The 18,456-nt window shown below is 35.1% G+C and overlaps 3 protein-coding genes across 3 annotated transcripts; 2 read left to right on the top strand and 1 right to left on the bottom strand.

Moving 5' to 3' along the window:
- Positions 1 to 269: 269 nt before the first annotated feature.
- On the top strand, positions 270 to 2,011 carry LOC107481196 (uncharacterized). The gene is made up of 2 exons (XM_016101415.3): positions 270 to 1,233; positions 1,739 to 2,011. Exons 1-2 carry the CDS (start codon positions 700 to 702, stop codon positions 1,826 to 1,828), a joined length of 624 nt encoding a protein of 207 aa, XP_015956901.1. The 5' UTR covers positions 270 to 699; the 3' UTR covers positions 1,829 to 2,011.
- A 1,193-nt stretch (positions 2,012 to 3,204) lies between these two features.
- On the top strand, positions 3,205 to 8,865 carry LOC107481197 (integrin-linked protein kinase 1). Its single transcript, XM_016101416.3, has 11 exons — positions 3,205 to 3,821; positions 3,907 to 3,981; positions 4,082 to 4,198; positions 4,828 to 4,922; positions 5,448 to 5,568; positions 5,658 to 5,737; positions 6,756 to 6,815; positions 6,990 to 7,111; positions 7,198 to 7,283; positions 7,368 to 7,483; positions 8,534 to 8,865. Exons 1-11 carry the CDS (start codon positions 3,513 to 3,515, stop codon positions 8,658 to 8,660), a joined length of 1,308 nt encoding a protein of 435 aa, XP_015956902.1. The 5' UTR covers positions 3,205 to 3,512; the 3' UTR covers positions 8,661 to 8,865.
- Positions 8,866 to 11,158: 2,293 nt separating this feature from the next.
- Positions 11,159 to 13,546, bottom strand: LOC107481198 (transmembrane emp24 domain-containing protein p24delta9). Its single transcript, XM_016101418.3, has 4 exons — positions 13,214 to 13,546; positions 12,878 to 13,087; positions 11,563 to 11,639; positions 11,159 to 11,446 (listed from the first exon to the last, which is right to left on the bottom strand). Exons 1-4 carry the CDS (start codon positions 13,439 to 13,441, stop codon positions 11,302 to 11,304), a joined length of 660 nt encoding a protein of 219 aa, XP_015956904.1. The 5' UTR covers positions 13,442 to 13,546; the 3' UTR covers positions 11,159 to 11,301.
- Between the last annotated feature and the right edge of the window lie 4,910 nt (positions 13,547 to 18,456).

Below are 18,456 nucleotides of genomic sequence, written 5' to 3'. Positions count from 1 at the left end.
ATAAAATATATTATATATTTTATTTTACACTTATAAATATTTATAATTAATTAATGATAAAAATTAATAAATTTTGATATTTTTTTAATTTTAATGTGGTCATTCAGCGTGTACAGGTGTTAGCCAACGATTTATGCGTATTTCAAATAATTCGCAAGATTTGGTCCCACTTCCACAGATTAAGGACACATGGTCACCACCCCTTCCTATAACTACAATGGAGGGAAGGGATGGGCCGCTTGACAGTTTAACTTGCAATTGATTGATGATACTGCTGCAAAATTGTGATCCCAGAAGGGTCCAATAGTTCAATTCTTTCGGCTTCAAAATTCAAATTCAATCATGGTTTCATCTTCATACTATTATTGATAATTATAATATTATAGGAAATATTATTTATATATTAATGGAATACCTTCTGTGTCCTTTGGATACTTTTGAAAAATATCTGGCCCACCATATCCTTCAGTGTAAGGTAGTGAATTTTCCCCTACTAGAACAATCCTACAAAAGTTCAAGCCATCCAAAAATGAAAAACACCAAAATTACAAAGATATTTATCCACAAGGTTGATGCAGATATTTATGATCATCAAATAGGGATTAAGACATGCAGAAAATTGAAAGAAGATCTTTGTATTCAGTTTCAGCTCTAATAAGAAGTGTTTGACGCTTTGCACAAAATTGAACTCATCATAGAATGGATAACAGAGATTCAGAGGACATCAACGAATGGCAAGAAATAGAACCAGGTCTCAGATGGGGCATGGTAACGGTCAACGATGACTACCTTCAGGTTCCCGTTGACCAATCCTCTTCAACTGACGACCCTCCAATTCACCATCAACAAGCATCATCGTCAGAAACTGTTTCGACGGCGGCGTCGGAGGACGACAACGGAGCTTCGTCGCCGTCGTCCGTTGAAGGTGATACGGCAGTGACGGCGGAGGCGCCTGCACCGTCGGATTGGAGGATTAGGGTTGCGAATGAAGGAAGGAAGCTATTGAAGCTGCGGTTAGAGGCTGCGAGAAACGGCGTCGTTCGTGTGGCTTCCATGGTTCGTGAATGTGTGGTGTGTGTGGGTACGTTTTGGTCAGTCACGTGCGTGTTTGGAGTGGCTGCGGCGGTTCTGGTTGCGGTGGTTTCCGTGGGGTTTCGGCGGCGGCGGTGGAGGAGGGTTGACCGTCGACAGAGCGTAGAGGAACTGGCAGATCTTTTGAGGGAGAAAGACGAGGTAAGTGTAAACATTTCTACGGCAAAGAAAGAAAAATAGTATTATTTGTACAATTAAATTCATATCTAAGGATATTTACCAAATTTAAGCATGTCAATAGATGAATAAATACAAGAAGATTAAACTGTTATTGATTACAAAATGGAAAAGTCTAGGGTTTAAGGTTTAGAGTACAGCACTTTTATCTTTTGATCTAATTAAATAATATAAACTTTAGATGTGTGTATTTTTTAACTTTTAGATGCATAACATTTTAATTTTGTGTTTGTATTGACTTTTTTTTTCTAGCACTAAGTTACACCACTGATAAAGTTAGTTGGACTAATTCTTAAGTGCTTCAAATGAAATTTTTTGCTTAGTTAGTTCATCTCATTTTGGCACAATTGTTTGTCAGAAATAGATAATGACGATCCATTTTAACAGATGATTTATTGTGATCCGCCCTTACTTTAAAAGATATACGGTTAATATGGAAGACAGTATCCTAATTATATATCTGGTGCAGAAAATTGGGCAACTCTTGATTCAAATTGCACAATTGAATGAAGCATTGTCCTCACGTCGCAAGGTTCCAGTGCTCCGAATCAGCAGCTGAATATACATTATTGCAAGGCCAATCAGCCTGATGAGTTTTGTAGTGCTACTTTGGACTTTACACTTTAGTTTTCTTCTTTTTATATGAAAAACTGTATGTTATGGCATGAAACTTTGGCCATATGTCAACGTTACATTTTAAGAATCTTATATTCTTATATAAATAAAGTTCTATTTGTTATCATTAATTTGGTAGTTATTTTTTTCCCTGCACAATCTATAAGAATCAATAGTCAATATATCTAACCATTTATTACGTTTTCCATTTTTTGTGTTGATCGAACTGCTTTTTTTGGGGGTCGTGGATATTGTCATACATTCAATCACATGACATCAATGGCTCCAGTTTTTTTTTTCTCTTCAGAGTTTATATTTTTCTATTAATTCATCCATTAGTATATTGATAAGAGAGGCATATGTATATTATTGTTGCTTAATGGTTACGTTTAAAATTTGGCTTTCACGTGAAATTTGAAAGCTATTCTAGAAACCACCATTCTTATTAGAATCCAAAATTTGTGCAGAAATAAATTTGTGAATTTGTTATATAATAGCTGTGGGTGGTGTCGTGCCTCACCAAAGAAGGAACGCCCTACTATTGGAACGTTTCGAATGAGGAATATCCGCTAGCTGCTCCTGCTACCAATACCATGTGCCAAAACTTCAGTTGGTGTCACCAATCTGCAGAATTTCCTATCGCACTTTTTCTTATTTGTGGGCTTTATTATTAAATAACGGCAACCCAGAACAGTTTACTATATTATATATGGCATTAGATATATCATGTAATGTCCGTTAATTGAAGTCAGATCTCATTCACTATTGGTCAATTTTATGGTATCTTATTTTAATGTCTAAATTATTTGACCTTTTTTTAAGTAAAAAGTTAAATAATATTTTAATAAAATAGACACAATATTAAAAGTACCATAGAATTACCTTCACTATTTTGATTTATCAACTTCTTCCTGTCAATAAAAAAACTATTTATCAGCTTTCGCACTTGTAAAGGGGTAATTATTCAATATTATATATAAACTTTTAATACTTTGATTTACTTTGGAGCAGAGGAAGTATATAAATTTAATTATTTTTTAATATTTATGTTTTTTAAAATTAATTTTAATATTCTGACAGTATAAATAAATTTATATTATTATTATCTGATTAAAATTAATTTAAAGTTGAGTTACCCGCTGACGTGATAATGCATGAAAATAAGTAATTGTATGAACAAAAAGTTCATTTCTGCGAAATTCTATCCTAATTCCTATGACGCGTGAATTATAATACATAGCGAGAAAAGTCAACGTCACCTTTTATTCTTTATGTTTTTGACAACTAGGATAAGAAAAAAAATTAAAGGAAAAAAACTTTACTTACTGGAATTAAAAAATAAAAATAGAGATGGTTTATCTGCTATCTGGAATGAGTTGAAATGTACCATTCTACTGCCAGTTGATCCCTTCCTTTATGAAAGATCTCATTTGAAAAAGGTTACAGGATCTGCATATATAAAGAATTGAACCCCACAATGCAGGGCAAAATTCTTGTTTCCTTGCTTCACACTTGATCTCGCTATATAATATATAAACCCCAATTTCCCTGTTTCAGCTCATTAATATTAATAAATAAGAATAGTACACACAAATTTTAACACAAGCCGTCACTTCGATTCCGGTATCATGAGCTCCGGCGGCGATTCTTCCGGCGGAGGAAGCAGCAGCTCTGCCAACGCCGACAACAAGGAGAAGGACAAGCAGAAGGAGAAGGCTAGGGTGAGTCGCACCTCCTTGATACTGTGGCACGCGCACCAAAACGACGCCGCTGCGGTGCGTAAGCTTCTCCAGGAGGATCCTTCACTCGTCAATGCAAGGGACTACGATAACCGTACTCCTCTCCACGTCGCCGCACTTCACGGCTGGCTCGACGTCGCTAACTGCCTCATCGAGTACGGCGCCGACGTCAACGCTCAGGATCGCTGGAAAAACACCGTAATTCAATTCAATTCAGTTCTCCGCCCTCCTTGATTATGATTTGTGAGAATTATGAGATTTAGGTTTTTCTTTTGGTGCGCAGCCTCTTGCTGATGCGGAAGGAGCTAACAGGACTTCGGTGATCGAGCTCCTGAAAACTCACGGTGGATTGTCTTATGTGAGTTCCATAACTTCCGTTACTTTCTTGATTTTTGTGCAATGATTGATGGAAAACTTGAATGCGTGAATGTGGATGTGGTTTTTTGATGATGATGCAGGGGCAAAATGGTAGCCATTTTGAGGCGAGGCCAGTACCGCCGCCGTTGCCGAACAAGTGTGATTGGGAAGTTGACCCTAACGAGATTGACTTCTCTAACTCCTCGCGTATTGGAAAGGTTTCTCCCTTCACTTCACTCCAGCTACTACCTTCTCTTTGTTTCAGTGCCAGTGTTCAATTGTCCCTGCATCATATAAAACTTAAGCTATGTTTCTGGCTTTTGGTCAGTTGTATTTTTGGTTGTTTTGTTCTAATACCCTAGATGATAGTTTATTCATTGAGGATTGACATTAAATTCTGTGATGCTTCAGTAGCTAGGGTGAAAATCAGAAAACACATGAACTCGCATTAATTTCAGGTTGTCTCTGTGCTCTTGGCATTTCGTTGTTGTTTGAGTAACTGATCACCGAAGGGAAGTTTTGTGTGTTGAATTATTTAGGACCGAGTTATGGAAAGAGGGAGAGGGAGATAGATACTTTGTTTATTTTCAGTTGCTGAACTTGTATTCTTGTATGCATGAAGTGTTTCTTGGTATTATTTCTGTCTTTTTGCTAGCTTATGTTCATCCTTTTTCCCTTCTATGCACAATGTTTCTTGATGGTAGCTTTGTTAGTAGCTGCATGTTTTCTTTCTTCCGTTGTATGCATGTATTGTTTCTTGCTGTTTCTTTGTAGGGGATATCACCTCACTTGTATTTTTAAAATTGAGTTACCAATAAACTATGTTGGCATATGATATCTCATGCAGGGATCTTTTGGTGAGATTTTAAAAGCCTATTGGCGTGGGACTCCAGTTGCTGTTAAACGCATTCTTCCATCTCTTTCAGATGATCGATTGGTGATGTGAGTCTCTTTCTCGCATTTCTAGCAATTTCTCCAATTTGGTTGCTGCTAGTTTCTGGTTATTTATTATGTGAATGTCTTGTGATGCCATGTGGTTGATAAACCAGTTAAAACTAATGTCTAAGGATTTGCTGAACTGTTATCTATCCTATATCAAGTCTTACATGAGGCTATGGTGAACATCTCAACAAGTAATTGAACTATTTTCGCTGAGTGCATTGTCTGGTTAAATTTATTTCCTATTTAGGGCCAAATGATTTCATTCTAAACCCTTTTGATATTTGGATGTTATGCCTGTTAATGATGAATAATCAAAACTAAAGAAAGGGAAGATTGGGGGAGGGACACACACACACACATACTTGTGAGTTGTGATTAATCTGGTACTCATGCAGTAATAACTAATAAACCATAATATCTCTCTGCCCCATCTTTTTTATCATCTTATGTATCAATGACTTATTTGTCTTTTTATCTTTCATTCTTTGTCTGTGTTTATTTTGTGTGTGTTGATTTTTCATGCAGTCAGGACTTCAGGCATGAGGTCAATTTGTTGGTGAAGCTTCGACACCCTAATATAGTTCAGTTTCTCGGAGCTGTTACTGACAGGACCCCCCTTATGTTAATTACTGAGTATCTAAGAGGGGTATGTGAATGACTACAATATGTTCCAGTTGTTGACTCTGCATCCAGTTTCTGGCCTAAATGTTGAACTTCTGTTTCATTCATTGATAGGGTGATCTTCATCAGTACCTCAAAGACAAAGGTTCATTGAGTCCTTCAACAGCTGTCAACTTTTCCATGGATATTGCCAGGTATGATGCCTTGCCTTCCTTTTCCTTTTTACTTCTGCTATAGTGCTATTCTTAATACCAATTCACAAAAGATAAGTTCATAAATGAAGGATAAGAAATCATCTTTTCTTTTAATAATTTAAAAATAACTGAAAAAGGAAACAGAATCAGAACTACTTGGCTGAACAGTTTTGGTCAAGAACTATGACATTGTGCTCCAACTGTGGATGCTACTTCACCACATTTCTGAAAGAACCTTTCTCTTTTATTTCTTTTAATACTGCTCAAATGCAGGGATTGGCACCTTCAAAGATGTCTAAACCTACTTATCAAGAGTATTTTGAATGCTACTAATCAAATCCCAATCCCATGAAAGTTTGGGATTCCCCGTAAATGGACATATTGTCCAACCTAATGCTTACGCTCCTTACAGATCACTGCTATCAGTATGCAGTGAGCTGTTTACCTTACCATGATTTCTGATTATCAACCAAACCTTCATCCTAAGGATTAGGATATGCTACAAAGCAAACATTAAAAGACTGGTTTCCAACAGATATTACATGGCTGTTTTCCTTGTTAGAGATATGGAACTTATCTTTTAATTCTAGTCAACCTTTATTTTACCAAGGGAGTTAGGGAGTGGGAGTGGGAAGCTGAAGTGGGAGGTGTTAAGACCTCCACTTAGAAATTGCAAGTGAATGTCAAGCAAGTGAACTAGCTTTTGTGTTAGTAGTACAGGGCTTGCAAGGAATTAAGCAAGTAAACAGCTACGTGTGGAAGATTATTTCACAAGTTGATTTGAGAGATTGAGATCTTTTTTTATTACCGATGCCTCAGTTAAGTAATCTGAGCAAATCTTGTTTAGGAAGATGTCCACCTGAAACTGCTGATGTATAGCTTTACCAATTTCAGAGCAAAGCATCATGTATTTATCATGCTGAGATCATGGCAATAAAAAATGTATAAGCATTTGCAGAAGTCAGCTTCCCTTAATCAAATCATTACAATAATCTATATTTGTGGATATTTTCTGCAGAGGCATGGCCTATCTTCACAATGAACCAAATGTTATAATTCATCGAGACCTAAAGCCAAGGTATGTTGGTCAATTGCCTCCTATATATGAATGTTATCTTAGCATGGATGACCTGCCACAGACAGTATAAACTTTATGATGTATTAATTTTAATTTTTAACAAATTGAAACAGAATTTGGAATATCGATTTCTTTATGCTGAAATTTGAATTTTGTTACATGCTAAAATTTCAGGAATGTTCTTTTGGTCAATTCTAGTGCCGATCATTTAAAAGTTGGGGATTTTGGATTGAGTAAAATTATCAAGGTCAAAAATGCTCATGATGTATACAAGATGACCGGTGAAACAGGGAGCTGTGAGTATTCTTTGAAATTATTTTAAATTAATAGTCATTCAGATGCAAAATTTAATATAATTTCTTTTTTTCTTGGATATACAAAGACCGCTACATGGCTCCTGAAGTTTTCAAACACCGAAGATATGATAAGAAGGTTGATGTGTACTCCTTTGCAATGATTTTGTATGAGGTAATTCAGCTTGCTTAAACATAGGAGTTTCTTGTGATATAAATTTGAAGCTAGTTTTGATTCAGTTATCCTCGTCTCATTTAGATGCTTGAAGGTGAACCCCCTTTTGCAAGTTATGAACCTTATGATGCAGCCAAACGTGCAGCAGAAGGACACAGACCTACTTTTCGGGCAAAGGGTTATACCCCCGAACTGCAAGAGTAAGTCGTATATTTCTTCAATCCATTTTCCTAGCACCCAAAGTAGAGATTCAGTTCTGGACATGATATCAGACTCTTTGACCAAGGGGTCAAGCATTTCTGTTGTTACCATTATTCACATGGTTGACCTTGAAACTGAAAAGGATTTTTCATTTTTTTCATGACAGCAAATGTTTGTGATATAAATCAAATTTAGGTTTTCACCTAATAGCTGATTCTCTCAAGAGAGTAAGGTCCTTTGCAGTTTATTTTAAAAAAAGCCCAACTAGTGGTAGAAAACTTCTTGCTTAAATTTTTGTGGATAATGTGGTTACTTTTACTTCCAAGTACATAAGATAAGGGTATCTTAAAAGTGGTGTCCTCAGAAGTCCACTAGCCGATTCTTATATAAGTACATACTGAGATTCTTCTGATTGGGATGTTGTTTACAAGTCATGCCACCTACATTTAATTATATACTTGACATTAATTCTGGCATCCCGTTTGGCCAAATTCTGACTAAGGATTGATTTCATCACTTTGCTTGTGTATTGCTTATATAATGTGATCCCCCCCAAAAAAAAATAAAAAATAAAAACATATGATAGGCCGTTACTGTGGTTCCAGTATTTCCCTGAATTCCAGGCGTCATAGTTTGTTGTCTCTTGTTTTGCTTTTACACTGAGCGTGTGAGCCAGCATCTATAACTATTTTGTTGTCAGTGAGCTGATCCCACATTTTTGCTCTTATCATCCTTCCTGACACATGGAGAACACCCAGAAACTATACGCTTATTAAAGTTACTATTGAACTTTTCACATGAACTGATTAACTTAATAATCAACTTCTGTATTCTTACCCCCGTTTCATACATGGAGATCATTAAGAAACTGCACGCATATTCTTGCTGCTTAGAACTTCCATTTTCATCAAATATGAACCAGCTCATTTTTTGCATCAGTACAATTAGAGGTTCTAGAAGTTGCAATCAGCATACATTTGTTTTGTTTACATAAACCACTTTTGGCCTTTAATAAGTAATATCATGATCTCTGGTTTGATTGTTCTTAGGTTAACGCAACAGAGTTGGGCTGCTGACATGAATCAAAGACCTTCATTTATAGATATCCTTAAACGGCTTGAAAAGATCAAGGAAAATTTACCGTCAGATCATCACTGGCATTTGTTTACTTCATAATTGTCTAATAGCAATGATATGTCCAGAAATTCAGATTGGTTTATTGGCCAATACCATTCCGGTGGTTTGGCTTCTCTGTTATTGGATTTATGGATTGGTGGAGCCAACGGGAAAACCTAAAAAGTCTCCGGTGGTTAACCAACCAATATCAACTGTTTTGTATTGTAATGAGCGGGAACAGGCGATGTTGATATTTTTTTCTTTTTTCTGTGATTTCTTTTCCCTATTGCTTTTTTTTTTTTGGTACCTTTTATTTTTCTCTCATTGATGCTCCCGTTCCATTCAGTTTAGCATATGATAATTGATAAGTGTAATAAGTTGTATACAAACTGTTCGAGGAAATAGGCCAAATCATACTATCCGCTATTCGATGTTTTATCTTTTGTTTAAAATCTACTGCGTCCATCCTTGGATATATTTTACCAGTTACAAATTCATGTTGTATAGATACCAGCATCATGTCTCAGATTGTCCTCGTAGAAGTTCTATTTTGCTGGTTTCACGTGATATTTGATGAAAAGTAAAATAATGCAAACAATGGATTAGGAAGATTATGAGCAAGTAACCCCAAAACGCAGCTCCATTCTTATAATAGTTAAGCCACAAAATGCATGTCGCAAATTCGATCCCTTATTATTAGTTTATTACTACCTCGAAATTATCATCATTTTGATATTTTAAATAGGGGTGAACAAGTATGATCAAAATTTTGATTCCATCTATACTAAAATCATCGGATTGAATTCAATACCGGTGTTTTTTACGTTTGAATGTGTGGGTATATTTGCAAAATATTAATATTTTAAAAAGCTTATTTTTATTAAAAAATAACAAAATTTCTTTTTTCCATTCATTCGAACATGTTTATTCCTGCCAATGAGTTATAGCTTAAATGACATAATCTCTTATACTCATCTAAGAGGTTGTGGGTTCGAGTCTTCCTATTTTTGATAAAAAAAAATGTTTACTCCTTAAAATATTATTAAACATAATTTTCTTAAATAATAATAACATAATACAACATATATGATAATTATTAGTTGAAATCCGCAGATATGCAAATACCTACAGGAAATCCGCAATCTGTATCCGATCCTATTAGTGTACGGGTCGGATACGATCCGATAACCTTGCGAATCATATCGATATCCACAATTTTCGAATTCAGATTTGGATAAATACTGTAAATATGCAAATCGAATCCGATCTATGAACACTCTTAATTTTAAAGATTAATTTGTGCTTTAACCCGTAAAATATCAAATAAAAAAGTTATTCTCGTTTTATCTTTTGTTGAAAAATTACATAGCGGACATTTTACATTTCAATTTAAACAATATTATCACCTATAAGTATTTGGAAAAGAATTTTGTCCCAAGGTTTGGGGTAAATCTCAAAATTGTCCCTAACGTTTCAATCGTCTCAATGTTGTCCTGTCGTTAGGGATCCGTTAATAAAATTAACGGCGGGACAAAATTGAGACGATTTTGAAACGTTAGGGACGTAAATAGGACTAAAACGTTAGGGACAAAAACGATACATAGAAATAAATTTCAATTTTATTCTTCAATAATATCAATATTTTATTATACATAGTATTCAATTATTTTTAATCATATTTACACTTAATCACCTTATTTTCATTCTAAATAAATTAATTTTTTTTATAATTTTACGCTTAAAGTAATATAATTTTTTTATAAATAAATAAATTTTATACTTTCATTCTAAATAAATAATGTAATTTTACTTTCATTACTTAATCACATTACTTATATTTTTTTATAGTTTTACACTTTCATTCTAATCACATTACATTATTTATTTAGAATAAAAGTGTAAAATTTATTTATTTATAAAAAATACATTACTTTAAGTGTAAAATTAAAAAAATAAATTTATTTAAAATGAAAATAAGGTGATTAAGTGTAAATATGATTAAAAATAATTGAATACTATGTACAGTAACAAATTGATATTATTGAAGAATAAAATTAAAATTTATTTCGATGTATTGTTTTTGCCCCCAACGTTTTAGTCCTATTTACGTCCCCTAACGTTTTAAAATCGTCTCAATTTTGTCCTGCCGTTAATTTTATAATTAACGGATCCCTAACGGCAGGACAACATTGAGTCAATTTTAAAACGTTAGGGACGTAAATAGGACGATTGAAACGTTAGGAACAATTTTGAGATTTACCCCAAACGTTGGGGACAAAAACAATACTTTACTCAAAAGAAAATAATAATGATTTAAATATATGTTTAATCCTATTTGCTGATGTTATATTAGCATTTTAATTTGCCACCTCCACACTTAACAGAGCACATTGACTGCAAAAACTAAAATAGAGACTTTAAATTTTAGAGCAAAACTAAAAAAAAAAGAAACTAAAATAAAAACCAAATTCATAAAGCAGATATTTTATTGAGAAAGGTTCTCCGATTGAAGAGCATAAACATTTGCTTCGTTTGGGGTTTCAAAAAAAAAAACCAAGTTGACGTAAATTTGATTTGCATTTATCAAAGGTAACATTCTGAAAGACTTTACAGAATAACATTATGCTTATGCTCTGGATAAATTAAGCCGGTATATGTTACAAGAGTACACTAGAAACATGTAACAGCTATTAGCAAAATTTTAGATTAGTTTCTTTTTCTCAAAGAAGGACTTCAAGTGCCATAGCTGCAATCCTGCTACTGATAGGCACACTATGAGCGAAAGCAAACTCAACCAGAACATTCTTGTATTCGTTGTTCTGTTCAGCTCCTGCATTTCTTCTTCCCTGGAAAAGATATATAATGTAAATAAATAAGAGAGCATGAACAATGCTTGTTAAAATATACTGCCAATGTGAATTGAATTAAGAATTTACAGAAAAATTTTGTCATGGTTTTTAACCTTTCGCGAAGATAGAACATCTCGTCGTGAATGGAACTAACAGTTTCATACAGCTTTTTTAGCTCCAGCTCCATCACCTGGTAAATGTGAATGAAATCAATATAAGAAATTTTACTTGTATCAAACATAAGGGGAAACAAAATAAGCAAAAGACTAGTTTTAAAAACTAATAGAAAGATCAGTGTTTTCATTGGTTGGTATATGTTTCAAATCAAATGACAAGTGGGTGAAACGAGGAGGGTTTGGGCACGTCTGGATTAACTCAAGTATAGGGCAAAATATACAAGGAAGGAAAAGCACATAAATATTTGGAGTTCAGCAACCAACTCTCCCGATATTGATTGGGCTTGTTGCAAACATTTTACATAGCCAGATATACTGTTAAAAAATAAAAAGAGGAAGGTTGTGTTAAGCCTTCAACAGCCAATGCAAAGCATTGTTGAATATTTATGATATGGAGCTGGAGTTTAGCAATCATCATCTGGGAAAGTCAGTCATGTCGAGAAATTTAAGCCCAGAAGAAAGACACCATCGGCACTTATGGGTTTTGCTAAGGACACTAAAAGTTTACAAGGAAAAACAAAAGATGAGTTATAGAATAATATAAGAGGATATTTGCAAAGATGATTTATTGTCACCATTTGATATACCATTAGTCGAAAGTTTACAAATTATAAGCTCAAAAGTGCAGTTCTAAATCTGTATCTCTTGTCCCATATACAGATACATATACCTTCTTTTCCATTTTCTTTTTTGGATAAAATACCTAAGCAAGCTGAGCTTCAGCTCAGATAGCATGCATTCTCACACCAGTATACGTAAGTAATAGAATGACTAAAAAAAGAGAGAACAACCTTGCATTTCCTTTGGCTAATATGTGCAACACAATCATAAACACTAAATTAGAAGCACAAATTGATATCCAAAACTACTTCAATTACTTGTTCAGTCAACTGAGTTTATCTATAGAGCACACACAAAGAACCAAGCATGCTTCCAACAAAATCATCTGGAACTAACACAAGCACACTACAAGGCAACCTATCCTCATAATCTTAACATAGCCAAATATGCCACTTTCACATAACAGAACATAGATTAGCTGAAATCAGCTCCCCTAAGAAAATCATTTCTTGTATGACATTCAGCTGGAAACTAGGTGGAACATAAACAGTATAGGGGGCAGAAAATCATCCTAGACATGAAGGGTATCAAAAAGAAACAATACTCAACTCAATAATCGATTAATGTTAGGAACTTATTTATCATACAGAGGGTTAAGTGATACACAGTATGATAGAAAATAGTAACTCACATCAACTTGGCCTTTCTTAGCAACATTGGACCAATCCTTGGCAGCCACACCGGTCTTCCATTCAAAATCAACTGTCATAGTTGTGGAAGGGTTAGCATCCGCAGCCCAAAAACATGTCATGTAATCTCCAGCTTCAACTGCCACAAACGCAAACCCCCCTTGCTGAACTTTTTCTCCATAGTGATAGTTGTTCCCATAAGACGATGTTACCTAACCCCAATAAAAGAAAAAAAAATTATTTAAAAAAAATCACCCCATTAACTAAAAACAGCTCAAATTGATCCAAATCACAAGAACCCAATACTGGGCATGGAAAAGTTTGGATTTTTATATTACCCTAACGGTGACTCTGTGTGAATCAGGCAAAGGGTAACCGTCGTTGTGGTTGACGACGGAGTACTTTCCGACGGTCATGGAATTGCTCTTGATTTCCTCGGAGATGCATTTGGTATGACTGGATTGGAGGTCGAATCTGAGGGATTCGATCCTCGGAGAAGAGAAGAGCAACGAAAGGAGAAGGAGAGAGAGGTGCAAAAGAGGCTTAGGGTTCGAACAAATCATCATCGTCGTAAAAGAAAAGATGCGGTGGAAGATTGAAGATTCGGATGAAGATCAAAAGTGGTGAAGTGTGGAGAGTTGCGAGAATTAAAAACGGGGCATTCAATTCAAGTTTCCAACTAAACCAGCAACGAGGCTCGTCAAACTCTGGTGCCTACGTGGTCGCCTTTCATTGGAAGATACACGTATCATTTTTTTATTATATTTTATTCGATAAAATTTGTAATTAATGCTCAGTTCCTTTGACTTCTCTAATTTATTATAAGTAAAAATATTTTGAGATTCTTGCGATCAATAAAATAATTACAATTTTTACCCTCGAAAATGTAAAATATTAACAAAATTACCTAAAAAGTAAAATTAATATTATATGCATGAAATATAAATTTTATTAGACAAAAATACTAAAATTTTAAATTTTTATTAACTCTTTGAAAAATATATTTAGTTAAAAAAAGTATAAAAAGTCAACTCCACTCTTAAAAATAAAATTATATAATCAAAACTAAAAAATAACCTTCACGCTAATTTCTCACAATGTATCTATAAGTCACTTTAAAGCAAAAAAAAAAAAAAGTGAAAAAGAATAATAAAGGAAGGAGTTTTTTAGGAAAATCTTCAATGATCCCAAGGGACGAAGAATGGATGCATGGGGATACAGAGAAACAGAGTAAAATGTTTTTCAATAAGTCTTTTAGTGCAGCTGTAAAAGAAAGTTGTAAGTTAGTAATGAAGTTTGAAAAAGATGACCCTTTCTCAGAGTCAGAAGAAAAAGACTCATAGAAGGATCAGGTCATGAATTGTGAGCAAAACATGGAGAATGGTCAGACAAAACAAATAAGTCAAAGATCAAGAAAAAAATCACAAGGCCCAGATATCATAGTTGAGAAGATAGATGGAATCTTTAATGTAGTGATAAACGATATAGGGCTGAAGCAGTTGAGGAATCCCTGGTGAAAAACTTTGATTTTCAAGCTTCTTGAAAGGAAAATCTCCTTGCTAGTGCTCACCATAAGACTTGAACCAATGTAGAGCAAACAAGAGAGCATTGAAGTGATAGATATTAGGAATGACTATTTCATTGTGAAATTTTGTTCCTAGGAAGACTTGGACTATGCATTAACTGAAGAACCCTGGAGATTCTTCAATCATTATCTAGCTATAAAGTTATGGATGCCAAACTTTAACCCTATTGAAGTTACAATAGACAATATAACAGCATAGGTAAGACTTCCAGGCTTGGCTATAAAGTATTATAAAAAAGAAGTTCTGAAGAAAATAGGGAACATCCTGAAAAGAACATTGAAAGTCGATACAAACACAACACAGAAGAGTAAAGGAAAGTCTGCAAGACTATGTGTGGAGTTAGACCTGACTTCCCCGCTAGTGTCACAATATGCTATTAATGAGAAAAGATACAAGATTGAATATGAAGAACTCTACAACTTACGCTTCCAATATGGAATGGTAGTCCATGAAAAAATAAATTGTCCATAGAAAGCTTAGACAAAAAAGAGTAAAAAAGGAAAAGAGGTGACGGTTGAAGGAGAGGGAAGCCATAGAAGACAAGAGAGGCCTCAGAGTCCACGTGAGGAGGGCAGAAATGGAAACGCAAAATATGAGAAGGGTAAGAAAGTAAATGTAGAAGAGGACAGTGCGTACGGACCATGGATGGTCGTACAAAGAACGAATTGTGGAAGGAAAAAAGCAAAAGTTGCGGGTGAAGGTAGTGGAGGTGCGGATGGAGCATCTAAAAGGAATCAGAATATGGAAGGAGGTACTAGGTTTGCTATTTTGAGTGAGGTGGGAGAATCCCCTATTATTGAAGAAGGTCCTAATGTGAATAAACAACCATTATACAAAGCCGATCGCAATAAGAATGTCACACAACACATCCCCAATGTTTCCACAAAGAGTAAAGAAAAGAACCCATTACAAGGAACCTTAGTAGTTGGTTCCTCCCAAGGCCAACAAACCCAACCCTTGAACAGATCCTTTAATGCCTACATTAAAGCTGTCAACCAAGTCCAAAAAACACAGCCCTTTAATATATATACTTTTGCCAAGCCAAGCTCTAATAATCTGACCCAAAACCAAAACTAAGTTTTTCTTCCCATTTCTAAATCTAATCTGGACAACAACCAAGCCCACAAGAGCGACCCCACACCTGTTTTAATCCAGAAACCAAGCCAAGAGTACAACTCTAACTAGACACAACTCAATAACCACCCTGACTCAACCTTCAACATCAGGAATAACCCTCTTACCAACCTTGGCCCTAACCTTTCTTTTGACTCTTCACCCAAAAGCCAACCCTTAAACCTTTACATTTCCTCTAACATGGAAGACAAAGTCATTCCTGAAATAGTGGAACCAGATGAGGTCATGGACGAACAACAACAACCAGACCCGAAGCCTCATGATCTAAATTCCATCAATACTAAAGTGTTGATTGAAACAATGAGACATTATGAAGAACAAAGAATTACTTCTAACCTACCACATGCAATTCTAGTGCAAAAAGGAGAGGAGAATGTTCCGATGAATGAAGAAGCAGTAGTTGCCATGCATGAGGATGAAGAAGCCATGTAGATGGAAGATTAGGTAACCCTTTTGTTGCTCTCTATTTTCTATGAATATTCTGGTTTGAAATTGCAAAGGAGCAGCGAGTAAAGTGTTCAGCCATACTCTATTGGAAATGATGAGAGTCAATAGAACTGATATTATTATTTTATTAGAGACAATATGTAGTGGTTATATGGTGAGAACAGTGATCAGAAGATTGAGATTTTCGTTGTTTCATATAGAGGAGGTAGTTAGATATAGTAGAGGTATCTGGATTTTGTGGAGAGATCAGGACCTTTCCATAAACATAGTGCATTCCAAAATGCAATATGTTTACATGAAGGTTCAGAGGAGACTTGAAGATGAATGATTTTTAACAGCGGTGTATGCTAGTCTTCAAGAGGCTATTATAAGGGGTTCGTGGGAAGAATTGGAAAGATTCAAAAATAGCATATCAAAAAGTGGCTTGTAGTGGGTGACTTTAATGAGATAGCAGACCCATTAGAAAAAAAAAGGGGGAGGTAAAGTAGATACTGAAGCCTGTATGAGGTTTAAGAAGTGGATAGAGGATTATTTGTTAATTGACCTGGGAGCTGTTGGAATGCACTTCACTTGGAGAGGCCCCAAATGGAATGATCTCGACAGAATTTTCAAGAGGTTAAATTGTGCTTTGAACAACGTGGATTGGAGAATCAAGTTCTAAGAAGCAAGGGTGGATGTCCTTCCAAGGTTGAACTCTGAGTCTCTGACCACTGTCGACTCCTTGTTATCATGAATCCCTATATTAGCAAAATCAAGGACAAGCCTTTTAGATATGAAGTAATGTGGAATTTGTATTTGAGGTTCAAGGAGGTCATCAAAATCCAATGGAATAACAATTTGAGTATGAACAACTCTCTTAACCTCTTGACAGAAAAGCATACTAAGTGGAGTAAGGAGATTTTTGGGTACATAGGGAAGTAAAAGAGGAAGCTCATGAGGAGAATTGATAGGATTCAAAGATCAGTAAGCTATGGGAGTAATCCTTTTCTAGAGAACCTAGAGATGAAAATTAAGAAAGGATTTGGAAGATATTCTTGATAAAAAAGAGATCATGTGGATGCAGAAAGCTAGAGACCAGTGGGTGGTAGAAGGGGATAGGAATACCAAGTATTATCATCAGAGAAGAAAAAATAAGGTGGTCATGCTAAAAGACCATAATGGGGAATGGATTGAAGACTCAAACAAGCTAGTAGAGCATGATGTAAATTTCTTTAAAGCTTTGTACAAAGAACGAAACCCAAGCAGTCCCTCTATAGAAGGCGACCGAACCTAACCGGGTCTAGAAGATGATATTAAAAACAAGTTGAATCTTTTGTCCAATGCTGAGAATATTAGAGATGTTGTTTTTAATATCGGGTCCTTTAAAACCCCTGAAACAGATGGATTCCCTACTGTTTTTTATAAAGAACATTGGGATGTGGTGGGGGAAAGCCTGATTAGACTAGTGAGACAGTTTTGGATGAATCCGACGCTCATTAAGAATTCTAATGCAACCTTGATTACTCTTATTCCTAAAGTCAAGGTCCCGGAATCAATCATGCAGTTCAGACCCATCTCTCTTTGCAATGTTAGCTACAAATGTCTCCCCAAAATCATTGTTGATAGGTTGAAACCAACGTTAAAGGACAAAATTGCACCATTTTAATCCAATTTCGTGCCAGGGATGATAATACATGATAATATATTGATAGTAAAAGAGTTGTCGCATTCAAGAAAAAAGAGGGTTCATGGTAATAAAGTATGATTTTGAGAGGGCCTATAATTGACTTAGGTGAAAATTTTTGAAAGATTGCTTACTGAAATTTGGGATTGAAAAATAATTTACAAACCTAATTATGGCTTGTGTCACATCAGTGAAATACAATGTGATATGGAATGGGGAAAGACCAAAGAATTCCAACCTTCGAGAGGTCTTAGACAAGGCGATCCATTATCACCGTACCTATTCGTGATAGCGATGGACAACTTGTCTTATGTTATTAAAGAGAGAGCGGAAAAAAGAGAATGAAAAGCTATGAGGATTGGAAGAGAAGGCCCAATCATTTTTATATCTATTATTTGTGGATGACTTATTGATTTTTGGAGAAGCAACAAAAGAGCAAATGGAAAAATTAATGATTGCATAGAAGTGTTTTGCACGGCATTGGGTTTGAAGGTTAGCAATACAAGCTATCATCTTTTCTAACAATGTGAAAAGAGAAGCTCGAAATGAAATATTGAAGGACTGCCAATTTCAAGAGAAATCTTTTATGGAAAGATATCTTAGAGCCATGATAACCAACCAAAGAAGGGGAAAGGAGAAATTAAAAAATGTCTTGGAACGCATGAAAAGTAAACTAAAAGGATGGAAAGATTAGATAGAGCTATCATCAATCCAGATCCCATGAATAGTGGGAATGACATGGTCTCAGCAT

This window comes from Arachis duranensis, chromosome 3 (genome assembly GCF_000817695.3).
Source record: "Arachis duranensis cultivar V14167 chromosome 3, aradu.V14167.gnm2.J7QH, whole genome shotgun sequence".
NCBI lineage: Eukaryota > Viridiplantae > Streptophyta > Magnoliopsida > Fabales > Fabaceae > Arachis > Arachis duranensis.
This window is presented reverse-complemented; position numbering and strand designations above follow the sequence as displayed.

Excerpts from the sequence above, each read along its gene's own strand:
- LOC107481198 (XM_016101418.3), bottom strand. The coding sequence starts at position 13,441 with ATGATGATTTGTTCGAACCCTAAGCCTCTTTTGCACCTCTCTCTCCTT. Across the intron at positions 13,088-13,213 it reads CACACAGAGTCACCGTTAGG|GTAACATCGTCTTATGGGAA; the intron begins GTAATATAAAAA and ends TATTGGGGTTAG. Across the intron at positions 11,640-12,877 it reads CTAAGAAAGGCCAAGTTGAT|GTGATGGAGCTGGAGCTAAA; the intron begins GTGAGTTACTAT and ends CACATTTACCAG.
- LOC107481196 (XM_016101415.3), top strand. The coding sequence starts at position 700 with ATGGATAACAGAGATTCAGAGGACATCAACGAATGGCAAGAAATAGAA. Across the intron at positions 1,234-1,738 it reads TTTTGAGGGAGAAAGACGAG|AAAATTGGGCAACTCTTGAT; the intron begins GTAAGTGTAAAC and ends TATCTGGTGCAG.
- LOC107481197 (XM_016101416.3), top strand. The coding sequence starts at position 3,513 with ATGAGCTCCGGCGGCGATTCTTCCGGCGGAGGAAGCAGCAGCTCTGCC. Across the intron at positions 6,816-6,989 it reads CATCGAGACCTAAAGCCAAG|GAATGTTCTTTTGGTCAATT; the intron begins GTATGTTGGTCA and ends CTAAAATTTCAG. Across the intron at positions 7,284-7,367 it reads TTGCAATGATTTTGTATGAG|ATGCTTGAAGGTGAACCCCC; the intron begins GTAATTCAGCTT and ends CGTCTCATTTAG.